The sequence below is a fragment of the Castor canadensis genome, chromosome 11 (genome assembly GCF_047511655.1).
Source record: "Castor canadensis chromosome 11, mCasCan1.hap1v2, whole genome shotgun sequence".
In the NCBI taxonomy this organism is placed as follows: domain Eukaryota; kingdom Metazoa; phylum Chordata; class Mammalia; order Rodentia; family Castoridae; genus Castor; species Castor canadensis.
Window position 1 is genome coordinate 100,711,345 of NC_133396.1, and position 22,293 is coordinate 100,733,637.

General features: G+C 41.9%; 1 protein-coding gene across 2 annotated transcripts in view; it reads left to right on the top strand.

Moving 5' to 3' along the window:
• Positions 1 to 13,566: 13,566 nt before the first annotated feature.
• Slamf1 (signaling lymphocytic activation molecule family member 1) overlaps positions 13,567 to 22,293 on the top strand; it is a 35,684-nt gene continuing 26,957 nt past the window's right edge. For both annotated transcript variants that reach the window (XM_074047691.1, XM_074047692.1), the window contains exons 1-2: positions 13,567 to 13,789; positions 21,410 to 21,748. In XM_074047691.1, coding sequence (XP_073903792.1) covers positions 13,714 to 13,789; positions 21,410 to 21,748 — 415 coding nt within the window. In that variant the 5' untranslated portion in view covers positions 13,567 to 13,713. The remainder of the gene's footprint in view (positions 13,790 to 21,409; positions 21,749 to 22,293) is intronic.

Consider the following 22,293-nt stretch of genomic DNA (forward strand, 5'->3'; position numbering starts at 1 on the left):
AAGAAAAGAAAGAAAGAAAGAGAAAGAAAGAAAGAAAGAAAAGAAAGAAAGAAAGAAAGAAAAAGGATTAGCAGTTGGTCAGAAAACCAATTTGGATCAAAATTCCAATAATGTAACCCAAAATTTATGCATATTCCTTGCTGTGGTTGGGATGGTGGATCACCCCTTTGAGTGTGTACTTTTCAGTCTTGCTAATAAATCTGACTTGTCCTTAAATTCTTTTCTGTGATGAAATCAAGGATTATCTCACCCTGAGTTGAGCCCTTTCACTGTGAGTCGGGACCCCGCATCACAGTGACATCAATCACACACATTACATCAGGCAACTTGCAGTGCACCCTTTTATAGAGAAGAAACTGAGTTTTCTCAGTTTCTTTCACTGTGACTTATCCTAGGTCACACAATTAATGAGTGGAATCCCTGTGGTTCCAAGTCTTATTTGCATGTTTTTTTGGCTACATTTACCTCTGCAACTGAAACTTCACTGGTGTAATAATTTCATTAGTATAAGCACAAACTCAAGCCCTCAGGTACTTTGAGTGGCAGTATAAATTGTCACACATGTCAATCATTTGAGGAAGAATTAGAACTGTATCTAAGGTCCCAAATAGAGATTTATAAGACCAGATGGTGAAAGTGTCAGGGTTTATGGTGCCTCAATGCACAACTCAGGAAGAGGAGAGCAAGGCCAGGCTTAGAGCAGCTGTAGGAGATTGCTAGCTTTGTAGAAGAATGGAAAATAGGCAGCAACTATAAACTTTGGCTACTGACCAAAACATGATCTTGAAGACAGAGAGCTCAAATAGCCAAGGAAGAACAGGGCAATGGTGGTTTATGCCTGTAATCCTAGCTACTCTGGAGGCTGAGATTAGTGTGGACCTAGGCAAAAAAGTTGTGAGAGCCCATCTCAACAGAAAAAAGTTGGGCATCACAGCACATACCTGCCATACAAGTGATGGCAGGAAGCACAAAATAGGATAATCCAGGTCCAGGCAGCTTGGACAAAAAGCAAGACTCTATCTCCAAAATAACCAGAGCAAAAAGGCCTGGAGGAGGTGTAATTCAATGGTAGAATGTCTGCCTAGCAAGCGTGAGGTCCTGAGTTCAAACCCCAGTACCACAATAAGAAAAATAAAGTCTGAAAAGGTGAGGCAGAGAGAGGGGGTAGAGACAGAATCTAAGAAGACAGGAAAGACTAAAGGAAGCCAAGATTCAAAAGATCCCCAATGATAAGCAGATTAGGACATGGGGCACAGAGCCCAGAAAGGGATGTGACAGAACAAGCATATAGACCCACAGCTATTCTCTTACCCAGGTCTCCTTATCCAACCTTTTTGGCCCTTAATATTAAAGGTTCTGACAATGGCTTTGCTAAGCAGCCTGTGTTCTGGGCCAGTGTGGCAGGAAGTGGTAGAGTCTGCATCCAGGTGCTGCCTCTGCTATTTATTTACTATAACTTTAGGCAAGTTACTTAATTCTGTAAGCCTCAGTTGATGATGTATAGCTTGGGGATAACAGTAAAGTTAGACCTGGTGCAGAGCTCATACTTTTCCAATCCCATGACATAGCACACCTGTGTGAACAAGCTGAACTAAGAACCCAGGCTCTTACAGTAGATTCAGATATTTTCAGGAGTCCATTGAACACATGCAAACAACACGATCACTTATCTTTTTCCCACTGCTCTGTTCTAGAGTTTGGTTTGCTAACGGTGTGGGTGTCGATGCTTTGGCATGCAGGGAGAATGCCTGTGCAGAAACCCCTGCTGGAGGTGTTGGAGGAAGGGAAGCCAAGTTAGACAACTGGACCTCACGATGCTCTGTGAGCACACAGGTTTATACCCCAGACACTCGAGGCCCAGCGATGAGGGGTCAGCATTTTAGTGGACTTTATCTACGTTCTGTTGTCAGAACTGGGAGTGATGAGTCAAGTCATCCTTCTTAAAGACAATATAACAGAAGTAGAGCCTTCCTCTCAACCGTCTTATTCACTGCTAAAGATAGGAACTACTTCCTATTGTACTTTTATTGTTTTGTTCAACAAAACAAAACTGGAGAAGGAAGCATTTGTCTCTGAAAACAAGATCTTTACTTCCTTTATCCAACAGAATGCCTTCTAACATTTGATGTTTTAAACAATTTCACTATTTTCATTTTTTTTAAAGGCAAGATACTGAAGATACTCTGTAAGAAATTCCTCTTCCTAAAACTATGCAACAACGTGCAATGCATTTTCATGTATTACGTTAAATAAAAAAGAACACAAAAGTATGCACGTAACAGTGATTTTAGTTACAAATGTGTTTCTGGAATGGGTAGCTTATTGATCGAAAAAAAAAAAGTCACTTAAAGTACCACTCAGTAAAAGGGGCATCGCTTCCAAGGTCTCTACCGCCAGCATGGGCATCTTGGTTGCAATTATGTTTCAAGATTAGCCTCGTTATCATATGTTTATTTATGATGACACCTAGAGATGCATTTGATTTGAAATTTCATAACATAACAAAAAGGATAAATTTAGGTGACTGAGCCCACCCTACAGAAAGAGAACCCTATAGATGTTTTATACAGCAAAAATAAATAAGCCTTGCAATTTTTACACCTTTGGCATTGACTTCAAATCTTCCTACACATGGAATTGGTTAAACTGAAGCAGGTGAGGCTAAGGGCTCGGTTCATATTTTCACTCTGCTTCACATTTTTGGTTATGATTCTTATTTTATTTTACTGTTCCGATTCTGTATTATGTACTGATGTTTTTCTTTTAAAAATATGATAATATTTGCTGAAAGTTTTTCAGTTCTTTTTTTTAAGGAACCAACAATTATTTACTAGTAAAGCATAATTTGCTTTTTCCATGCTAATTGCATGGAAAAATAGAGAGGAAAGAAAAACCTCCCTTGACATCAGGGGGGTGGGAACTGAGAGCTCTGAATTTTTTTCAGTTGTATGTAACAAAACTTTTAAATACTCGGGGCCTCACGGTGTGGTATATAGCTGCTCTATCACTTGAGCTATGTCCCCAGCCCTTTTTTTGCTTTAGTTAATTTTCAGGTAGGGTCTCATTTTTTTGCCTTGAGCCAGCCATGAACTGTGAGCCTCCCTAGTAGCTGGGACCACAGACACACCACATTCACTGCTAGTTGGTTGAGATGGCTGGCTTTGAACTGCAGTCCTCTGATCTCCATGGTAGCCACCATTCCAGGTTTAGGACTTTTAAATACTTATTTCATAAAACCCATTACTCAGTCTTCAATTGTTGAAAGTTCTTAAGGGCTCATCTCATATGTGCTTTTGTCTCTAATTTATACTACAAAGCTATTATTGACTTTTTTTTTTTTTTGGCAGTACTTGGGTTTGAACTCAGGGTTTCATGCTTGCTAGGCAGGTGCTGTGCCACTTGAACCACGCCTCCAGTTCTTTTTGCTTTGTTATTTTGGAGATAGTGTCTTGCTTTTTGCTCAGGCTATCCTGGACTGCCATCCTCCAATTTTACACTTCTGACTGCTGCTGGGATGACTAGCATGCAACTCCATGCTCAACCACCATCTGTTGAGATGAGATCTCACAATCTCCCTGCCAAGACTGGCCTTAAACTGGATAACACTCATTTGTATTCCTAACACATTCTGTTCCATGTCTGAGGATGGTCCTTGATGTGCACTCCTTCACGTGCATCCCCATCTACAAATACATGGTGATCATTTAATCAATCACTCATGTCTACCTCCAGGAACACCAAGTGCAAAATGCCTACCACACACCAGGCATTGTGCTGCCTATGGTGGCATGATTTATAAATAGCAGAGTAGGCCTTGAACTCAGGTCTGTTCTGGGCCAGTTCTATTATGCTGCCTTATAAACAAAGAGTTGGACATTTGCAAACTTGGAAGCAGCTGTGACAAGGTTAGAACACTGAAGGATTGTGTTTTCTTTCTTTCTTTTTTCGTTAGTATGAGGGATTGAACCAGGGCCTAGTACATGCTAGGAAAGTACTCTATCACTTGATTACCCCCACCCCAACAGCCCAATATTTTCTTTTAAAATAGTCTTCAATTCTGTATTATAATTGTAACTTAAAAAAGAGGGGACATCTATTAGGGCTCTCCAGAGACAAACAGCCTTTAGCATATAGCTATAAAATGTTTTACTATGAGCAATTAGTTTATGTGCTTATGGAGACTTAACAGCCTCACAATCTGTGATCTGCTGTCTGCAAGCTGGTGACACAGGCAGTTCAGGTCTGAAGGCCTGAGAAACAGAGGAGCTGATGGTAAAAACCCAGTTCAAGGCCAGAGATAAGATGAGCTGTCCAACTCAAGCAGGCAGTCAGGAAACCAAAGGGGTAGACTCTTCCTTCCTCCACCTTTTGTTCTACTCAGGCCTTCTTCCTTCTTTATTTTTATTTGGGCCTTCAAGGGGCGGATGATGCTGCCTATCTACACGGAGGAGAGCAATCTACTTTACAAATCTACTAATTCAAGTTAACATAAAATTAAGCATTACAGAATGAAACTCTAAATTAAAAATGTTACCTGAGACAAGTCATTTAAATGGTTGATAAGCAATGTTTTATTTACTCCTGATAAGCATGATTATATCATTAAAGGATTTTTAGAGTCATTATAGTTTAAACTAATTACATGTAAAGCATTTATTTATTTGACAGTACTGGGGTTTGAACTTAGGGCCTGCATTTGCTAGGCAAGTATTCTACCAGTTGAGTCACATTCCAAACACTTTTTGCTTTAGTAATTTTTCATATAGGGTCTCATATTTTTTACCTGAGGCTGGCCTCAGACTGTGATACTCCTCCCCATGCCTCCCTGTAGCTAGGGTTACAGGCTCACACTACCATGCCTGACTGATTGGTCAAGAAGCAATCTCACTAACTTTTTGCCCAGGATTGCCTCAAATCTCAATTTTCCTGACTTTATACCTCCTGAGTAGCTGGGATTGCAGGTATGTACCACCATGCCAGGCCCCTTTTAGAACCAATTTTAAGCCATGATTTTTTTTTTTAAATTCAATGTGCATACAATGCTTGGGTCATTTCTCCCCCTTTTCCCCACCCCTCCCTTACTCCACTCCCCCCTCCCCCTCCCCCTCACCCCTTCGCTACCTGGCAGAAACTATTCTGCCCTTATCTCTAATTTTGTTGAAGAGAGAGTATAAGCAATAATAGGAAGGACCAAGGGTTTTTGCTAGTTGAGATAAGGATAGCTATACAGGGCATTGACTCACATTAATTTCCTGTGCTTGTGTGTTACCTTCTAAGTTAATTCTTCTCAAACTAACCTTTTCTCTAGTTCCTGGTACCCTTCTCCTATTGGCCTCAGTTGCTTTAAGGTATCTGCTTTAGTTTCTCTGCATTGAGGGCAACAAATGGTATCTAGTTTTTTAGGTGTCTTACCTATCCTCACCCCTCCCTTGTGTGCTCTTGCTTTATCATGTGATCAAAGTCCAATTTCCTTGTTGTGTTTGCCCTTGATCTAATGTCCGTATATGAAGGAGGACATACGATTTTTGGACTTTTGGGCCAGGATAACCTCACTCAGAATTATGTTCTCCAGTTTCATCCATTTGCCTGCAAATGATATCATTTTGTTCTTCTTCATGGCTGCATAAAATTCCATTGTGTATAAACACCACATTTTCTTGATCCATTTGTCAGTAGTGGGGCATCTTGGCTGTTTCCATAACTTGGCTATTGTGAATAGTGCTGCAATAAACATGGGTATGCAGATGCCTCTGGAGTAACCTGTGTCACAGTCTTTTGGGTATATCCCCAAGAGTGGTATTGCTGGATCATATGGTAGATGAATGTTTAGCTTTTTTTTTTCCCTGTTTAATATTTATTTTTATTTATTTTTTTATTATTCATATGTGCATACAAGGCTTGGGTCATTTCTCCCCCCTGCCCCCACCCCCTCCCTTACCACCCACTCCGCCCCTTTCCTCTCCCCATTACCCCCTTAATACCCAGCAGAAACTATTTTGCCCTTATCTCTAATTTTGTTGTAGAGAGAGTATAAGCCATAATAGGAAGGAACAAGGGTTTTGCTGGTTGAGATAAGGAAAGCTATACAGGGAGTTGACTCACATTAATTTCCTGTGCGTGTGTGTTACCTTCTAGATTAATTCTTTTTGATCTACCCTTTTCTCTAGTTCCTGGTCCCCTTTCCTATTGGCCTCAGTTGCTTTTAAGGTATCTGCTTTAGTTTCTCTGTGTTAAGGGCAACAAATGCTAGCTAATTTTTTAGGTGTCTTACCTATCCTCACCCCTCCCTTGTGTGCTAAAGCTTTTATCATGTACTCAAAGTCCAATTCCCTTGTTGTGTTTGCCCTTGATCTAATGTCCGCATATGAGGGAGAACTACGATTTTTGGTCTTTTGGGCCAGGCTAATCTCACTTAGAATTATGTTCTCCAATTCCATCCATTTACCAGCAAATGATAACATTTCGTTCTTCTTCATGGCTGCATAAAATTCCATTGTGTATAGATACCACATTTTCTTGATCCACTCGTCAGTGGTGGGGCATCTTGGCTGTTTCCATAACTTGGCTATTGTGAATAGTGCCGCAATAAACATGGGTGTGCAGGTGCCTCTGGAGTAACCTGTGTCACAGTCTTTTGGGTATATCCCCAAGAGTGGTATTGCTGGATCAAATGGTAGATCGATGTCTAGCTTTTTAAGTAGCCTCCAAATTTTTTTCCAGAGTGGTTGTGCTAGTCTACATTCCCACCAACAGTGTAAGAGGGTTCCTTTTTCCCCGCATCCTCGCCAACACCTGTTGGTGGTGGTGTTGCTAATGATGGCTATTCTAAAAGGGGTGAGGTGGAATCTTAGCGTGGTTTTAATTTGCATTTCCTTTATTGCTTGAGATGGTGAGCATTTTTTCATGTGTTTTTTGGCCATTTGAATTTCTTCTTTTGAGAAAGTTCTGTTTAGTTCACTTGCCCATTTCTTTATTGGTTCATTAGTTTTGGGAGAATTTAGTTTTTTAAGTTCCCTATCTATTCTGGTTATCAGTCCTTTGTCTGATGTGTAGCTGGGAAATATTTTCTCCTACTCTGTGGGTGGTCTCTTCAGTTTAGAGACCGTTTCTTTTATTGAGCAGATTTTTAGTTTTATGAAGTCCCATTTATCTATGCTACCTCTTAGTTGCTGTGCTGCTGGGGTTCCATTGAGAAAGTTCTTACCTATACCTATTAATTCCAGAGTATTTCCTACTCTTTCCTGTTTCAACTTAAGAGTTTGTGGTCTGATATTTAGATCCTTGATCCATTTTGAGTTAATCTTGGTATAGGGTGATATACATGGATCTAGTTTCAGTTTTTTGCAGACTGCTAACCAGTTTTCCCAGCAGTTTTTGTTCAAGAGGCTGCTATTTCTCCATCATATATTTTTACCTCCTTTGTCAAAGACAAGTTGGTTATAGTTGTGTGGCTTCATATCTGGGTCCTCTATTCTGTTCCACTGGTCTTCATGTCTGTTTTTGTGCCAGTACCATGCTGTTTTTATTGTTATTGCTTTGTAATATAGTTTGAAGTCGGGTATTGTGATACCTCCAGCATTGTTCTTTTGACTGAGTATTGCCTTGGCTATTCGTGGTCTCTTGTGTTTCCCTGTAAATTTGATGGTAGATTTTTCAATCTCTTTGATGAATGTCATTGGAATTTTGATGGGAATTGCATTAAACATGTAGATTACTTTTGGGAGTATCGACATTTTTACTATGTAGATTCTACCAATCCATGAGCATGGGAGATCTCTCCACTTTCTATAGTCTTCCTCAATCTCTTTCTTCAGAAGTTTATAGTTTTCTTTGTAGAGGTCATTCACTTCCTTTGTTAGGTATTTGATTTTTTTGAGGCTATTGTAAATGGAATTGTTTTCATACATTCTTTCTCAGTTTGTTCATTATAAGTGTATAGAAATGCTAATGATTTTTCTAGGTTGATTTTACATCCTGCTACCTTGCTATAGCTATTGATGGTGTCTAGGAGCTTCTGAGTAGAGTTTTTTGGGTCTTTAAGGTATAGGATCATGTCATCTGCAAATAGGGATATTTTGACAGTTTCTTTACCTATTTGTATTCCTTTTATTCCTTCTTCTTGCCTAATTGCTCTGGCTAGGAATTCCAGTACTATGTTGAATAGAAGTGAAGATAGTGGGCATCCTTGTCTAGTTCCTGATTTTAGAAGGAATGGTTTCAGTTTTTCTCCATTAAGTATAATGCTGGCTGTGGGTTTGTCATATATAGCTTTTATAATGTTGAGGTACTTAAGCCATGATTTTTTAATAGTGCTGGGACAGGTCAGTGGATGGAGAAGAGGAAGCTATTGGACTTCCACCACTGTGTTTCATCCCCACAATTCCTCTGTCTCTCTTTAGTGATCCCAGTGAGAATTCTTCACTGAACATTTCTAGCCTGTAGCTAAGTTTTCCAAACTGCCAGTGTCCAAGCTCTTTCCTCTTGCCTGGTCTCACTTCAAGTCAGCCAACCTCATCACTGTGACAGTGCAGGAATCCCTGCTGTGGACTTCATCACTGACATCTCATCAATAGCATCTCAGGGGACCAATGAGTGATCTCATTAGAGAACGCCACCACCATCTTCCCAGCTGTCTCTGGGAAGTAACTGGATGGTGAGGGACCAGAACTTTTCAGAAGGAAAGGAATGAGTTCTCCTCCTTACCAGCATTTGCTAGAAGAGTGCTCAGTAGGCTTGCCAAATAGCTGTCTAGAACTGCCAAAGAAAAGAAAACCTCAGTTTGAGCTCTGTGTGGTGGGAAGACAAGACTGGCAGTAGTTATCCGGGTTTCTAGGGTACTTTGCAAATTATCTGGCAATCTGTCTAAGAAGGTGGATCAGGGTTATGGGAGGTGGTTTTATGTGCACAGAAAAGTTCTGAGGCGGTGACTCAGCAGTCACTGTCCCTGGTTCCTGAATGCTGTTCCTTCCTAGAAGGAGAAGCATGACACAGGCATTTCCCTCTCTCTAGCAACTTATGCCAGTAAAAAGCAGGCATACTAGGAAACACCCCCAATCCTGCCGAGAATTGCTCTAAAAGTGCCATGGAAGGAGTCTGTAAAGCAGTGACTCTCAGAGTTCCCATTTAAGGGACATGGAGCGTTCAGAGTCAGTCCATGCGTGCCCCAAGAGGGAAGGATCTGCACACCATGTTGGCTCTGGGGTCTAAAAGGATGGCAGGAGCAGCAGTGAAAATGAAAGGTGGCTGGAGAGGAAGTCTTCAGATGACAGATGTCCACTATGTATCTCCACCCCCACACTTTAGTGCTCTGAAATGATCTGGAGCCCTGGGGGAAGCTCTGATGTCAGCAACCTGATGAGGGCGTTGAATTGGATAATCTCAGCCCCAGAGATGTGCTAAGGACCAGTGTTCACAGTCCCGTGTCCCAGGACCAGGGCCTGGGCCACTCAGCACACTCATCAGCCCAGGCAGCTGACTGGCTGGCATGAACTCTCAGAGTAGAGGAGCTAGGTAAAGTCTGGGCCTGGATCTGGGCTAGAGCCAACTCCCAGCCCAGTTCCCTCCCCTCTCCTCACTTACCCCTCACAGTCCCAGCCCCATAACAAGGCTTTTTGGTTGACTGATCTGCTCAGCCTCCACATCAGACACCTGCCCCTGCAAGCTTCCTCATCTTACCCAGCAGGGTGGACCCAGGGGTATTTTTTCCAGTGCTTTCCCCAGGCCAGTTTTAGACTCTGCAATTAGGTCTCCTAGGAGATGTTCAGTTTGGGGGAATTTTGTATTTTCATTTTCTTTTTATGGGTTTTTTTCTTTACTTATCCAGATAAGTGTGCTCTTCATGAGGCCCATGTGCCAGGTGCATGGTCTCCCCCTCCGTTACTCTTCCTTGTGGGACTGGCTCAGCTATAGGGATATCTGGTCAGAGGCCGTGATGAAGACAGTCATTTGCTGGGAAGTCAAAATGCTCAAGAGTGTGCAACCCCAGACACTGTCGGGAAGGTCACTTTGCAACTGCTAGCCATAGTGTCAGGAGAGAGAGCAGCGAGTCTTAGGAGACATTGCTGCCTTGCATTTAAGAGTTGGAGATGGCCTCATTTCCCAGCCCATCTGAGGTTGTTTGGAGAAGGCTGTATCCCACAGAGATATGATCCTCTTTACTCTTAGGTTGGGGCTCTGTATAGCTAAAGAGAAGGAAGTGGTGCTATGCCACAGGTGATGGAGGCTGGGGACAGGAAATGGTGCTCACTCAGGATTCTTCTGCTGCCCATGCTTTGGTCTGTGCCAGAAGCACAGATTCTACAGATGATAGCAGGTTGGCCATCATGAGCCTGAGGACTAGCTAAGGGTCTTGCTCAATATAATGGAAATGGTATGGTAAGATCCTGGACTCAAATAATCCAAGATTTGAACCCATCCCACCTCACCCACTCACCAGAGCCAGGATGCCTCCAAAGGCTCTGAGAGAGAATCCTGTCTTGCCTCTTGGGGTTTCTGGTATTCTCAGGTGTTCCTTGGACTGTAGCTGCATAAATCCGATCTCTGCTTCTGTCTTCATCTGGACTTCTTGTTGTGTCTCTGTGTTCTTTTCTATCTCTTCTAAAGATACTCTCATTGAATTTACCCTAATTACATACGAAAGACCCTTATTCCAAATAAGGCCACATTCTGAGTTTCCAGATAGACAAGAATTTAGGATAGAACACTATTCAATCCACTACAGAGCCTCAATCCCTACATTTAAACCACCTCTGACCTTTACTTTGTGTCTACTTTCATTGAGTTTTAGATTGCACTGCAAAGGAAATCCCTCCAGATTAGTGTCCAGAATTAGTCTGATGTATTTCTGCACAGAGGATATGGAGAATGGAGTAGAGATGCTCCATGTTAAGGCTAGAGAAGGGTTAATTCTAAACTTTCTTTTTTATGGTGGTACTGGGGTTTTGAACTCAGGGCCTCACACTTTCTAGACAGGTGCTCTACATGTTGAACCTTGTCCACCTGAAAAGGGTAAATTCTAGAAATGAATGGAAGAGGAAAATAAACATAAGTATAAATGCCTGCCTTTGGAAGAGAAGGTCTTGGTGAAAGTACAATGGAACATGCATTCCATCTGCTGTGACTTGAGAGAGCATCAGTCTTGAAGTCAGACCTCGATTATTGGTTTCCCATTAATGAGATGAGGTTAATAATAAGACCTCAATCAAAGTGCCTTAAAAGAGCATAACATGGTCATGGTATTGTCGCATCAAACATTAAAAAAAAAAAAAGGCTTGCATGGGTGCCGGTGGCTTATGCCTGTAATCCTTGGGAGGCTGAGATTAGGAAGATTGCACTTGGAGACCAGCCTACGCAAAAAAGTTCATAAGCTTCCCATCTCCAAAATAACAAGAACAAAATGGACTGGAGGTGTGACTTAAGAGGTACAGCATCTGTTTCAAGCATGAAGTACAGAGTTCAAAACCCCAGTCATACACATGCATGCACACAAAATTAGAATAAATGTGCACTAACATCTGTCCTGATATTTCTCAAGTGAGTGATTGTAAAGCCTTATGGGAGAAGCTGTATGAGAATATGAGATGCCAATATCCCCATATCACTTAGTTATATAACTGCTGTTATTTCAGGTATATATGGAAAGTATGCCAATTGCTTTCCACTTGTATTCTTCGGTGGTGTGCTGGTAGACGGTTAACAACCAACTCCCTGAAAACAATGTATCCACGCATATTTTATACACACAACTTTGTAATAAGCTTTATGAATATGAAGCATGTGTAATGCACTTTTACAAAATATAATTTATTGTATTTTAATAAAATGTCCAATACTCTTATCGTAACTTCTGTAAAGCCAAATGATTCTCATAGAGTTTCTGTGTTTATATTGACGTAACCCATATCCATAGCCAACCTACGGTGGATATGAGTTGTATATGAGGTACAACTCATGATGAATTATGGATATCAGTTACAACTAATGAATGTAGTTCCAACATGAGTGTTGGAGAATGTCCTTTTTCAAATTAAAGAAGTGTGAAATGGCAACATATGTCAGAACATGATTTGCTTATCAGTGATGCTAATGACTGCTGAATCAGATGGGAAATTTTGTACGCTGGAAAAATATTTTCTCAATTTTTATGCTACTCACAATGTAAGAGCCATAGTTACAGCACACTTTTAAGTTTAGTCTGCATCCTTATGTTTTCTCCATCACTTTTCTATCTAAACAATCACCAAAACAATAAATTAAAGCCATGATTTGCAAATTTCCATGGTATGAACTCCCTCCGTGGCTGATTTTGATCTCCCAACATGATGTCATTGCATGCAGAGCTAGGAAAAGTGGTACCCATGATCTAATATTTCATTTAGGTGTCAATGACTTAAGAGCATTAAAACAATAGCATTATATAATATTAGAAAAAAGACTTTTGAAGCTTGATTTCTGTTTTAAGTACAGTTGATTTCTTTGTATTTTATACAAATGTATATAAATTTAACTTTATATAAATGTATATGATTTAATAATGACCATGTTTGTCAGTCAATTCACAAGATCCATGAAAATGAACAACTGAGTTGGTATGGACCAGCTCCAACATGCCACTGTGTGGCTGAGCACTGGGAGGGAGAGAGGGAAATAGAGAAAAGAGCCAGTTTGCCTCTATCACTATCTCTTACTACCCGGATGCCTTCGGGGTCACCAAGAGGAGAGTGCCTGTGACCTGTTAACAATGGACTACGAAAATACTAGCCGGAGCTGATCACACTGATGGTGAACACCTGTAGTTCCAGCACTTGACGGGCTGAGGCAGGAGGATGGCAACTTCCAGACCAGCCTGGGCTACATAGAAGACCCTGTCACAAATGAAAAACAATCTCAAAGACAAAACATTAACCTGGCCTTTCAAAGTCTTATGTACACTGGTCATAGCATTTTCCAGGGTTCCATTCTTATAGCAGGGTCTTTCTTCTGCCAATTCTAACTTCCTCTCCTCAACAAAAATTTAGGCACAAGCTCTAAAATCAAAAGAACTTCTGAAAAGCACAGGACTCACTCAGTTTTGCTGCTCTGTTCCCAGGAGGGAACTAGGGTTTAGCCAGTGGTCCTCATTGCCCACCCATGTTTCTATGACTATGGCACCAAGACATGACTGCACATGGAGGTGTTCTGCAAGATTATAGAACAAATCAGAAGAAAGGGGTCAAGTCCTTCGTCTCATTGAAAGTCATTGATTCAAGTTCCTCATTGAATTATCGAATATGTGGGTCGTTCTGACCAAAGTCCATCTTTTCTTAGCTCTGTCAAAAAGTTACCAGAGAGAACTGCTCAGAGAAGCTGTGACAACAATTTCCTGGGAAATATCTAAGGAAAGAAAGAGGGGAGCTTATTTCTGTCTCACATCAGGGTCTGGCCGAGGTGACTGCACAACCCTTTTCCCGGCTCCAAAGGTCTAAGTGCCTGATTCGTAAGCATTTCTTGAGAAGAACAAAGTGATTTAAGGCTGAGGAGAAATGAGCAATCCTCAAGACACAGGCAGAAAAAGCCCCAGTGAGACAGGAAGCTGCTTCAGGAACCTCCGGGTTCCTGATGGGTAAGCTAGACAGCAGAGGCAGCACTGCCTGATCAGAGCTTGGCTTCTGGCGGGGCACCTGTGAGCAGCTGCCGGGCTCCCGGCCAGGCCCCCCTCCCTCTCCTTGCTGGCTGATGGATCCTAAGGGGATCCTCTCCTTGAGCCTCCTGCTGTTTCTGTCCCTGGCTTTTGAGCTGAGCTATGGAACAGGTGAGTGTTGGTCTGTCTGAGTGTTTGAGTCCTGCATTTAGCTGCTAGGAATCGGCATAGCTTCACAGATGGAGAGAAGATTCAAGGACTGAAGAGGAAGGAACATAATGAGTTCCTGGGCCCTTGGGTTCCAAGGCTCAGCTCGGTCAGTCCTAATTTCCAAGGATACTGGTTGTTAAAGGCACCTGTTATAGCTCTAATCAGCTTCTCTAGATGAAGCTTTGGTTAAGTGGTTGGTTCGTATGGGCATCCTTCTGGTAAAGACATAGGCTCGCAGGATTGAACTGGAGGGGTGGAACTGAGGGAGAAGATTTGTCCTGCATCCCTGTTTTGGAAGTGGACACTTCTCATACGCGTACCAGCTCACAAATTAGAACAAGGGCCAATGAAAAGCAAAGGTGACAGTGGGAAGAAAGGGTAGAAAATGAACAATCCAAGCTTTTGGTTGAGAACAGTGGCTACAGGGTGGTCATACTGATATCCACTGTCTTGGAAGAGAAGGTTCCCAGGTAGAAACAGAAGAAGAGGTTGGGATTTTTGGAGCCCTGGGCTGGGTACAGAATTAGGAACCCTCAGGCTCAAAGCAGATCTACTGGTAGAGCCCAAATTGTAGCAGAGCGTTTTGGAGCTAGGTTTGCTTCTGTTTTTCTGGTTCATTTTCCTCCCAAGGCAAGCTATTGTTTCTGTTTAGGGCTATGGGCAAAGATATTTGAGAATAAATGCTAAGTGTTGGACTGGTCCTTTGAGTAGAGTGGAGCTCCCTCTGCTTATGTGCTTTGGGACTTGGTTGGACTGTGGAAGGCATCCTGGAGTGGAGATGGCATTAAGGAAGGGGAGCAGATCCTTAGGCCCAAGTGTTTTGGGCTTGTGGTTTTCAAGACTGCAAATCCATTATGGGCTTTTCCATATTTCAGTAAAACTCTGAGATATGCTAGGGATGAGGGCTGCTGTGCACGGTTATCTCTTGCTAGAATCTGAGATGAAGAGGCCCTTGCTCATCCTCACTGTCCCTTATACTCAGCAGGCCCACAGATCCTACTTCTTGAAGTCTAGGAGAGAAAGAACTGAGCTCAGGGCTCAGAAAGCCAAACTGAGCCACTTCAAGGGGTCACAGGAAGAGCCAAGCCTCCCTTGTGGCACCTCATTTGGAACCCCACAATTTTCGGCATGCTTCTTGGTGACTGTAAAGAGTGATGAGGCTAACCTGTGGGTCGGATTTTTCTGTTGCTGCTTGTTTGTGTCCTGGCCAGTCTGGCCCATGGCAGCTCAGGTGCCGTGACAGCTGTCCTACTTCAGTGGCTTCAAAGGCCACTGGTTAGAATCAGCCTAGCCCCAAAAGGTGAGTCTCTCAGCTGGTAGCTGCTCCTCCCTTGCATTTCATCTTCTAAGATATGTTCAAAGTCTTTTTTTAGTGTTTTTTTCTATTTTTAAATAGGCACCCTTTTGTGAAACCCCAATAAAACTCAGATGGAAATGCTTGCAAATGGGACAGGTCAGTCATAACAGACCCAATCGAGGAGCTTAATTCTTGCAAAAAATCAGTACCCACTCCCCTTCCAGCTCTACTCGACTCTATTTCCAATTTCTGGCCAGAATTGTAAAACCCAAAATGTCCACATGTTCTTTCCCCAATAAAGTGAATTTTACACTGATTCCCCTCCCCTCCCCCCTCCCCCGCCCCAAACACACACATGAGAGTCTTTTTAAAAATAGGCTTTAGTTTTCAGAGGAGTTTTAGGTTCGTAGCAAAATTGAGTGGAGGGTACAGGTTTCCCATATCTCTTCTACCCCCGCGCATGGGTAACCTTCTGCATTATCAAAACCCCACTACAGTGGTACATTTTGATTCATGAACCTACTCCAATGAGATTTTTTTTTTACTTCTCCATTCAGGTCCTCTTAATCGCTTTCACAAAGTGGGTGAGCGGTGAGGGACAAGTTTCTGGGTTCTAGGCTTGGCCCAACCTCCTGTGTCCACTGGCCCCTGCTATGCCAAGTGTTCGTCTACTCGTTTCTATTTTTTAAAAGTTTAGATATGATCCCCTCCCCCACTGTCTCCGGTATTGAACTGGAAATCAGAACATCAGTGTTATTCGGTTTTAGCTGCAGATTGATTCTTGATAATTACATTCAGCAACAATCTATGAAGAACACATGATGTAGCAGGCACTGTGCAACATGCAGAGGAGGCAAAATAAACAACCACAGCCTCTGCCCAGCCCTGACACAGTGTCTGGCATGTAAGAGCCCATCTATAAATGTTTGTTGAGTGAATAATAGTAGAATTATGGCATGCTTGCTATATACCAGGCACTGTGCTATAGGTCTATCAGTCATTTAATTCTCACACCAACCTTATGAAGTTTATTATTACTACCATTATAACTTTATAAATGAGGAAAGAGTAGTTCAAGAATTTCCCTGCACTCACGTAGCCTGGCTCTATCCAATTTCAGGAATGAAATTGGATAAGCCTATGTTTGAAGAGTGGAAGAAATGCTAAAATATGTATTTAGGTCCCATGATAAAAATTAGACTATTCTATCTATAATTGAAGTCCATGAGTTGAATTGAATTGAAATGAATTAAAGTATAGACATTTTCAAAAGGAGAGAGACTGATAAAGCAATAGAAGAATGAGGAAGGCACAAGAGAAGAATTTGACCTGAAACTAGGAGAGTAGATGTAAACTTTTTTCATTATGAAAGTTTTCATTTAACTTTTTTGTGAACTAGTATGTCTATAAAACTTCCACAATATGGAAGAGAATGGAGTGAAGACTAACCTCTCCTTTCCATAGCCCATGCTGGAGGCAACCACTGTGACCAGTTGCTTGGGTGGCTTTCAAATATATGGATCTGCTAGACTGGATTCTTATGGGACTTGAAGAGGAGTGTTTTAGAGGGAGGCACAAATGCAGAGCTAAAGTGCCACAAGTTCTTGGAAAATGGCACCTGAAATGGTAGCAGCAACTCAGGGTTCAGAGCTAAGGTGCTTCTATCTCCTCACCTGGAAAGTGCAGACAAGTTATACTGAACTGTTTAGGGGTGTTACAAAGACAAAACAGAGTGTATTCCAATTACAGAGAGAGAACTTAGATCTGTCATTCATTCATCTATCCCATTCCATTCTATTCATTCACTTGGGCAGCAAGGATTTCCTGAGCTCCCATAGTCCTTACTCTTGGAAACTTATTATTGAGTAAGGATGACAGACAGTGAGCCAGTTAAAAACGCCATGAGTGATATGAAGGAGAGATGCAAAGTCCATCGGATGCACATGGCAGAAAACCTAAGCTAAGGTAAGCTAGCAGTCAGGGAAGCCTTCCCTTACGAAGAGTAGTCAAGGTGGTGATTAGTCAAGCAAAACACAGGGCGTTATAGGCTTTTAGACTGGGGAAAGGTACGTGTAAGTAGTTCAGTATACAAAAACTCAGGACTCTCAGCAACATCAGGGAACAGGAGCTTGACTGATGACTATGTTTAAAAACCAACTTAGACAAGTTACTTTTTTTTTCTGAGTCTAAATTTGCCATAAGAATTGGAGGGCCAATGATTCCTGTCTCTATCTACCAGAAAAAAAAAAAAAAGCTATAGCAAGATGTTAAAAGCACATGTGAAATATCAAAACCAGGTCAAAAAAGAAAGAAAAAGGAAAAAGAAAAAAAGTTATAGGTAGAATCCCATCTTGTGAAAGGACTGGCTAAATCCTACAGATTTTAGGCCATTATTCATGGGCCCATGTGAATCACTCTACTTTCAAAGTAGAATCACCCATGAAGGAAAGTGAGTTGGTGTTTACAGCTATAACTGTTTCCTTCTAGCTAGACATTTAGCAAACAGGGTTGACTGAATCACAGGCCCACTGGAAAACACTCATCAGGCAGTAGGATGTTTCAGGAGCAGGGACTCCACTTGAAGGGTTTTATGAACCACTTTAAAGCCCCACTTATGTTTCCACTTGTGCTTGGGTGAGGATGATCTCAAGCCCCACACCTCCTGAACAGACCCAGCCACTCACAGGCACAGGTGTTACATCATCATTCTTCATGTGGGTTGTGGAGTGTTAGGGTCTCTTCCCAATTTGAGGTTCTGATTTCACTCCTCATGGGTGTAAACCACTCAGCCTGTCCTCATCTGCCTCTTCTCTTCTCTTTCCCCTCTATTTTCTTTCTTTGACATTTTTCTTTGATTTTTTTTTTTTTTTGCTATTTCCTACCTAATCCTATGTCCTCTCTTTCTCTTTCCCCCATCAATTTCCACATTCTGAAAACAACCATGGTACAAATGGTCTGTAGAGTTTTAGGGGGAGGGGCTTCAAGGGAGACATTTAGGAGAGAGGAGGGTGACAGTCTTAGAAGGTGAATAATTTCTCTTCTTTTTTTTTTTCACCATATCAAAAATGCTCTTAAAACAGCAGTATCATAGTGATTTTTATTTTTTTTTTGAATCTTAGATCCTTTGAAAAATGACATTTAAGGAAGTACTCCCCCAAAAATGTACATATGCCTATCTACACAACTTTTTGTGCACAAGCTCAGGGCTCATACTTGTATGTATGGCTCTCCGTTTTCTCTTGTTACTCTCTGTGGAAGCTCAGGTTCGGGATTGAAGAGGTTATCTCCCATGTACTATTCTACCATTCAGCTGTGAGGCCACCAGAGGAGCCATGTCATCTGGACAGTCAGGCATTGCCTAGTGTGGCTGGCAGAAAGTCCAACAAGTGTCCAAATGTATCTATGTAAAAGCCACCACCAACGGCCACAATAGCAGTATGAGACAATGCTTGTGTCATTAAGCAATAGGGATAAGCATGGCTGTTTTCAGGGTTAATGTATTAGCAATACTTAGCAGAGCAAATGCCTAATCACCATTCTCACTTTTCTGTAACAATTATGTGTTTCCGCCACACTAATTCTGATTTTAGCCCAGGGGGACTGCTTTCTCTTTTTTCCCAATCACCGATCTCTATTTAATATTAGCTGGGCCTTTTCCTGGACAGTGTAAAGACTTCAGGGCATTTTGGTGTCAAAACATTTGGCTTGTTTACCCAATTGTCTAACAGCTCATCTTAGCCACAGTTTATTGTGAAAGGGTCTTTTTCTAGGTACCCCTGTATTGAAGCAGACAGTGTTATTTTACTTATCTGAACTTCTTATCAACTAGAACAATCTGTATTCTCTGAGTCATGGGTTCCTTTTATGAACACTGGCTTATGGTTAAATTCAGTTATACACATATTAGGTGAAGTTAAGGAAGAGATATGTCACGCAATATGGTTTTCAGCATGTGTAAATTGAACAAATATTTATTAAAAGCCTCCCATGTGCCAAACACTGCATCGGGGCCTAAGACCAAAACAGTGATGAGTGAGGTTTTTCCGCTGGAGCAGACTGTGTTGAAGTGGGGCAGGTGACAATAAAATAAGCTAATACGCGCTATAATATCAGACAGTGGGGAGAGCAAGGAGGGTGCTTTTTAGATAATGGATAGAGGAGAGCTCTCGGAGGAGATAATTTTTTGAGCAGAAACCTAAAATAAAGTGAGAGAATGAGCTGTCTAGGTACATAATGAAAGAGATTTCCAGAGAGAGAAACAGCAAGTACAAAAGCTCTGAGATAGGATGGTTCTTGGTGAGTAAAAGGTACAGTCAGAAGCAGTATGGCCGTAGTGAGGTGAGGGTCAGAGAGAGGGCAGGAAATAAAATTGGAGTGATACCAGGGAAAAGGTAGGTAGAGTCTTTGAAGTATATCAGTCAAGGACTGTGAACTTTATTCTATGAGTGCTAGAAAGCCCTGGAAGTTTAAAAACTGTAGAGAGACAAAAATCAGACATGGCTTTAAAGGATAACTCTGTGCATTGCACAGATATAAAGAGATTAGTTGGAAGGCAGTGGCAGTACCCAGGTCCGGGATAATGGTGGTAGGAATGAAGAAAGTCTGAAGTGCTTGGATGTCAGACTTATTTTGAAGTTAGAGACAACAGAATTTTCTGGGTTGAAAGTGGAGCATGAGAAAGAAATGAATCAAGGATGTTTCAATGTTTTGGCCTGAGAAATTGGATGAATTATAATGTTTGAGTTGAGATGCTCTTTAAACCTTCAAGTACTGTTCTGTGTAGGCAGTCAAGAGTACAATGAAGGGATTGTCTGGGAGATGAAATTCTGAAAGCATTGCAGAAATATGTCAAACTGTGCAGTGAATGATTAATTGAACAGGTCTAGACAAGGGAAGAGGAGAAGTCTGAGTACTGAGCTTTGCAATATTCCAATACTTAGAAGTCTGAAAGAGCAGAAGTTTCCCCAAGGAAATGAGAAGCCAAGTCAGGACAGTGTGATGTTTCAGGGACCAATGCAGACAGCGTTTCAAGTAGGGGGTGATGAACCATGTCAAGGGCTCCTAAGAAACAAGTAAGATAAGGATGGATAATTAACTTGGCTTCTTAGAATAAATAGTGACCTTGACAAAGGTGCTTCCATTGCATAGTAGAGAAGAAGCGGGTATGGGAAAATTAGGTCAGGGACAGGAACACACATTAACGGGACCTTGTATAAAGCAAAAGAGACAAATGGGGGAGTAGCTGGGAATGAACTTGTGATCAGGGAGGAATTTTTAAGATGAGGGCAATTACATGGTTGTGTGTGTGTGTTGATGGAACTACCCCAGAGGATAACTAATACTGCAGGGCTGGGGAGTGGATGTTACTGCAGGGGCAAAGCCTTGAGTAAGTGCTCCATGAGAGAGGAAGCTGGCCTTCCATGGGAATACAGGACATTCATCCAGGTAGGTTGACTTGAGGTGATCAGAAGTGGAAGTTCTCTTTTTGTTTCTTTTATTTTATTTGCAGTGAAACAAAAAGGAAGGTTACCAGCCAAGAGAAGGAGGAAGGCACACTGTGGGTTTGAGCAGAAAGGTGTTAAATAATCAGCAGTAGGATCCCTTATAGTGGTTTGAAAGGTTTGGGTGTTGTGTCTTTTTTTTTTCCTCCTTGTTATTAGCTCAGCATTTTAAAAAGAGAGCTAAGATAATATCTCACCCTCAGCATTATAAACTATCTCAGGGATGTTTGGAGACTGGGATTCCAGTTTGAGCACTAGGCTTCCCCACTTCTGACTCCACATTCCTAAGAACTTCCTGTTTTTCTCATCGTCACCTGACATGATGCTTCTGTATCTTTGGTCCACTGGACTCATGAGCTCAGAATCATTTTCAGTTGCCACCACTCTTCATCTTGTATGCTCCATGGTGGCGAAAACTCTGGCAGAGGAAGCTATAGACCTAGCTTCTAGTCCTGATCTGCCATGTACAACTGTGACTTTAGGGAAGTCATTTACTTTATCTCTGCTTTACAAGCCTTAACTGTAAATCTGAGTTGATAGAAAACCAGTGTTTTAGTCTATACAGCTCTATCCTAAGTAATTTTAAGATTTCTGTTAAGATTTTTGAAATATTGAGGATATAGTGAGAACCCTCATGGCAATCCTTACAGACCACTAGGGACTTGGCAACTCCACAGTAGCCCAGGGGGAGGGAGAGAGCCTCAGCCTGCCATTCCTGATTTACAACACAGTGTGGTTCTCCAAAGCCTCCGTATTAAGGGACTCTTCTCCTCCCTCCCACAGGTGAGGGCGTGATGAACTGTCCCAGGATTCTCCAACAGTTGGGAAGTAACACAATGCTGCCCCTGACACATGAACGGATTGATAAAAGCATGAACAAAAGCCTCCACATCGTTGTCACAATGGCAAAATCTCGAGATAGCAGCGTCAAGAAGAAAATAGTGTCGCTTCGTCCATCTGAAGTGGACTCTCTGCATTACCTAGAGGCTGGCTATCAGTTTCATCTGGAAAACCTGAGCCTGGGGATCCTGAGAAGCAGGAAGGAGAATGAGGGATGGTACCTCATGTCCCTGGAGGAAAATGTCTCAGTCCAGCACTTTTGTGTGGAGCTTAAGCTTTATGGTAATAATAAGGGTTTCCCCATCTTGGCCCCAAGATGGTCCCCTGCCCAAGAATTTAGGTCTTTCTCATAAGCAAAGGGTATTTGGAATTGGAAGCAACTCGAAAGATCATCTGACCCGAGAAGTATTTCTACTGTGCTTCATGGAAGTGGTTTTAGAGGTTGACGTTCTTTTTCTTCTCTCCAAATTGCACATTGGTGATAGCTGATTAGTGTAAAGTACCCTGACCCATTTCGAAAGAAAAGGAGACCAGCTGCCTGTGGGCTGGAGGGCTTGGAGCCCCAAGTCTTGGTTTGCAAGTAAAATTTTATTTGGAAAAAAAAAATCAAGTTTTCCTGATAATAGCAGTAATTAAACCCAACCTCTCTTTCATAGGTGAAGACACTGAAATTCAGAGCGGAGTGGTTTATACATGCTTATGCATGTTTGGGTGGGTGGTTCACTCCACTGGGGGTTCTGTGCAAAGAGAGCTAAAATTCCACCCACACACCACTTTAAGCCCTGAGCCCTGGCATAGGATCACGCCTACAAGGTGGAAGAAGCATT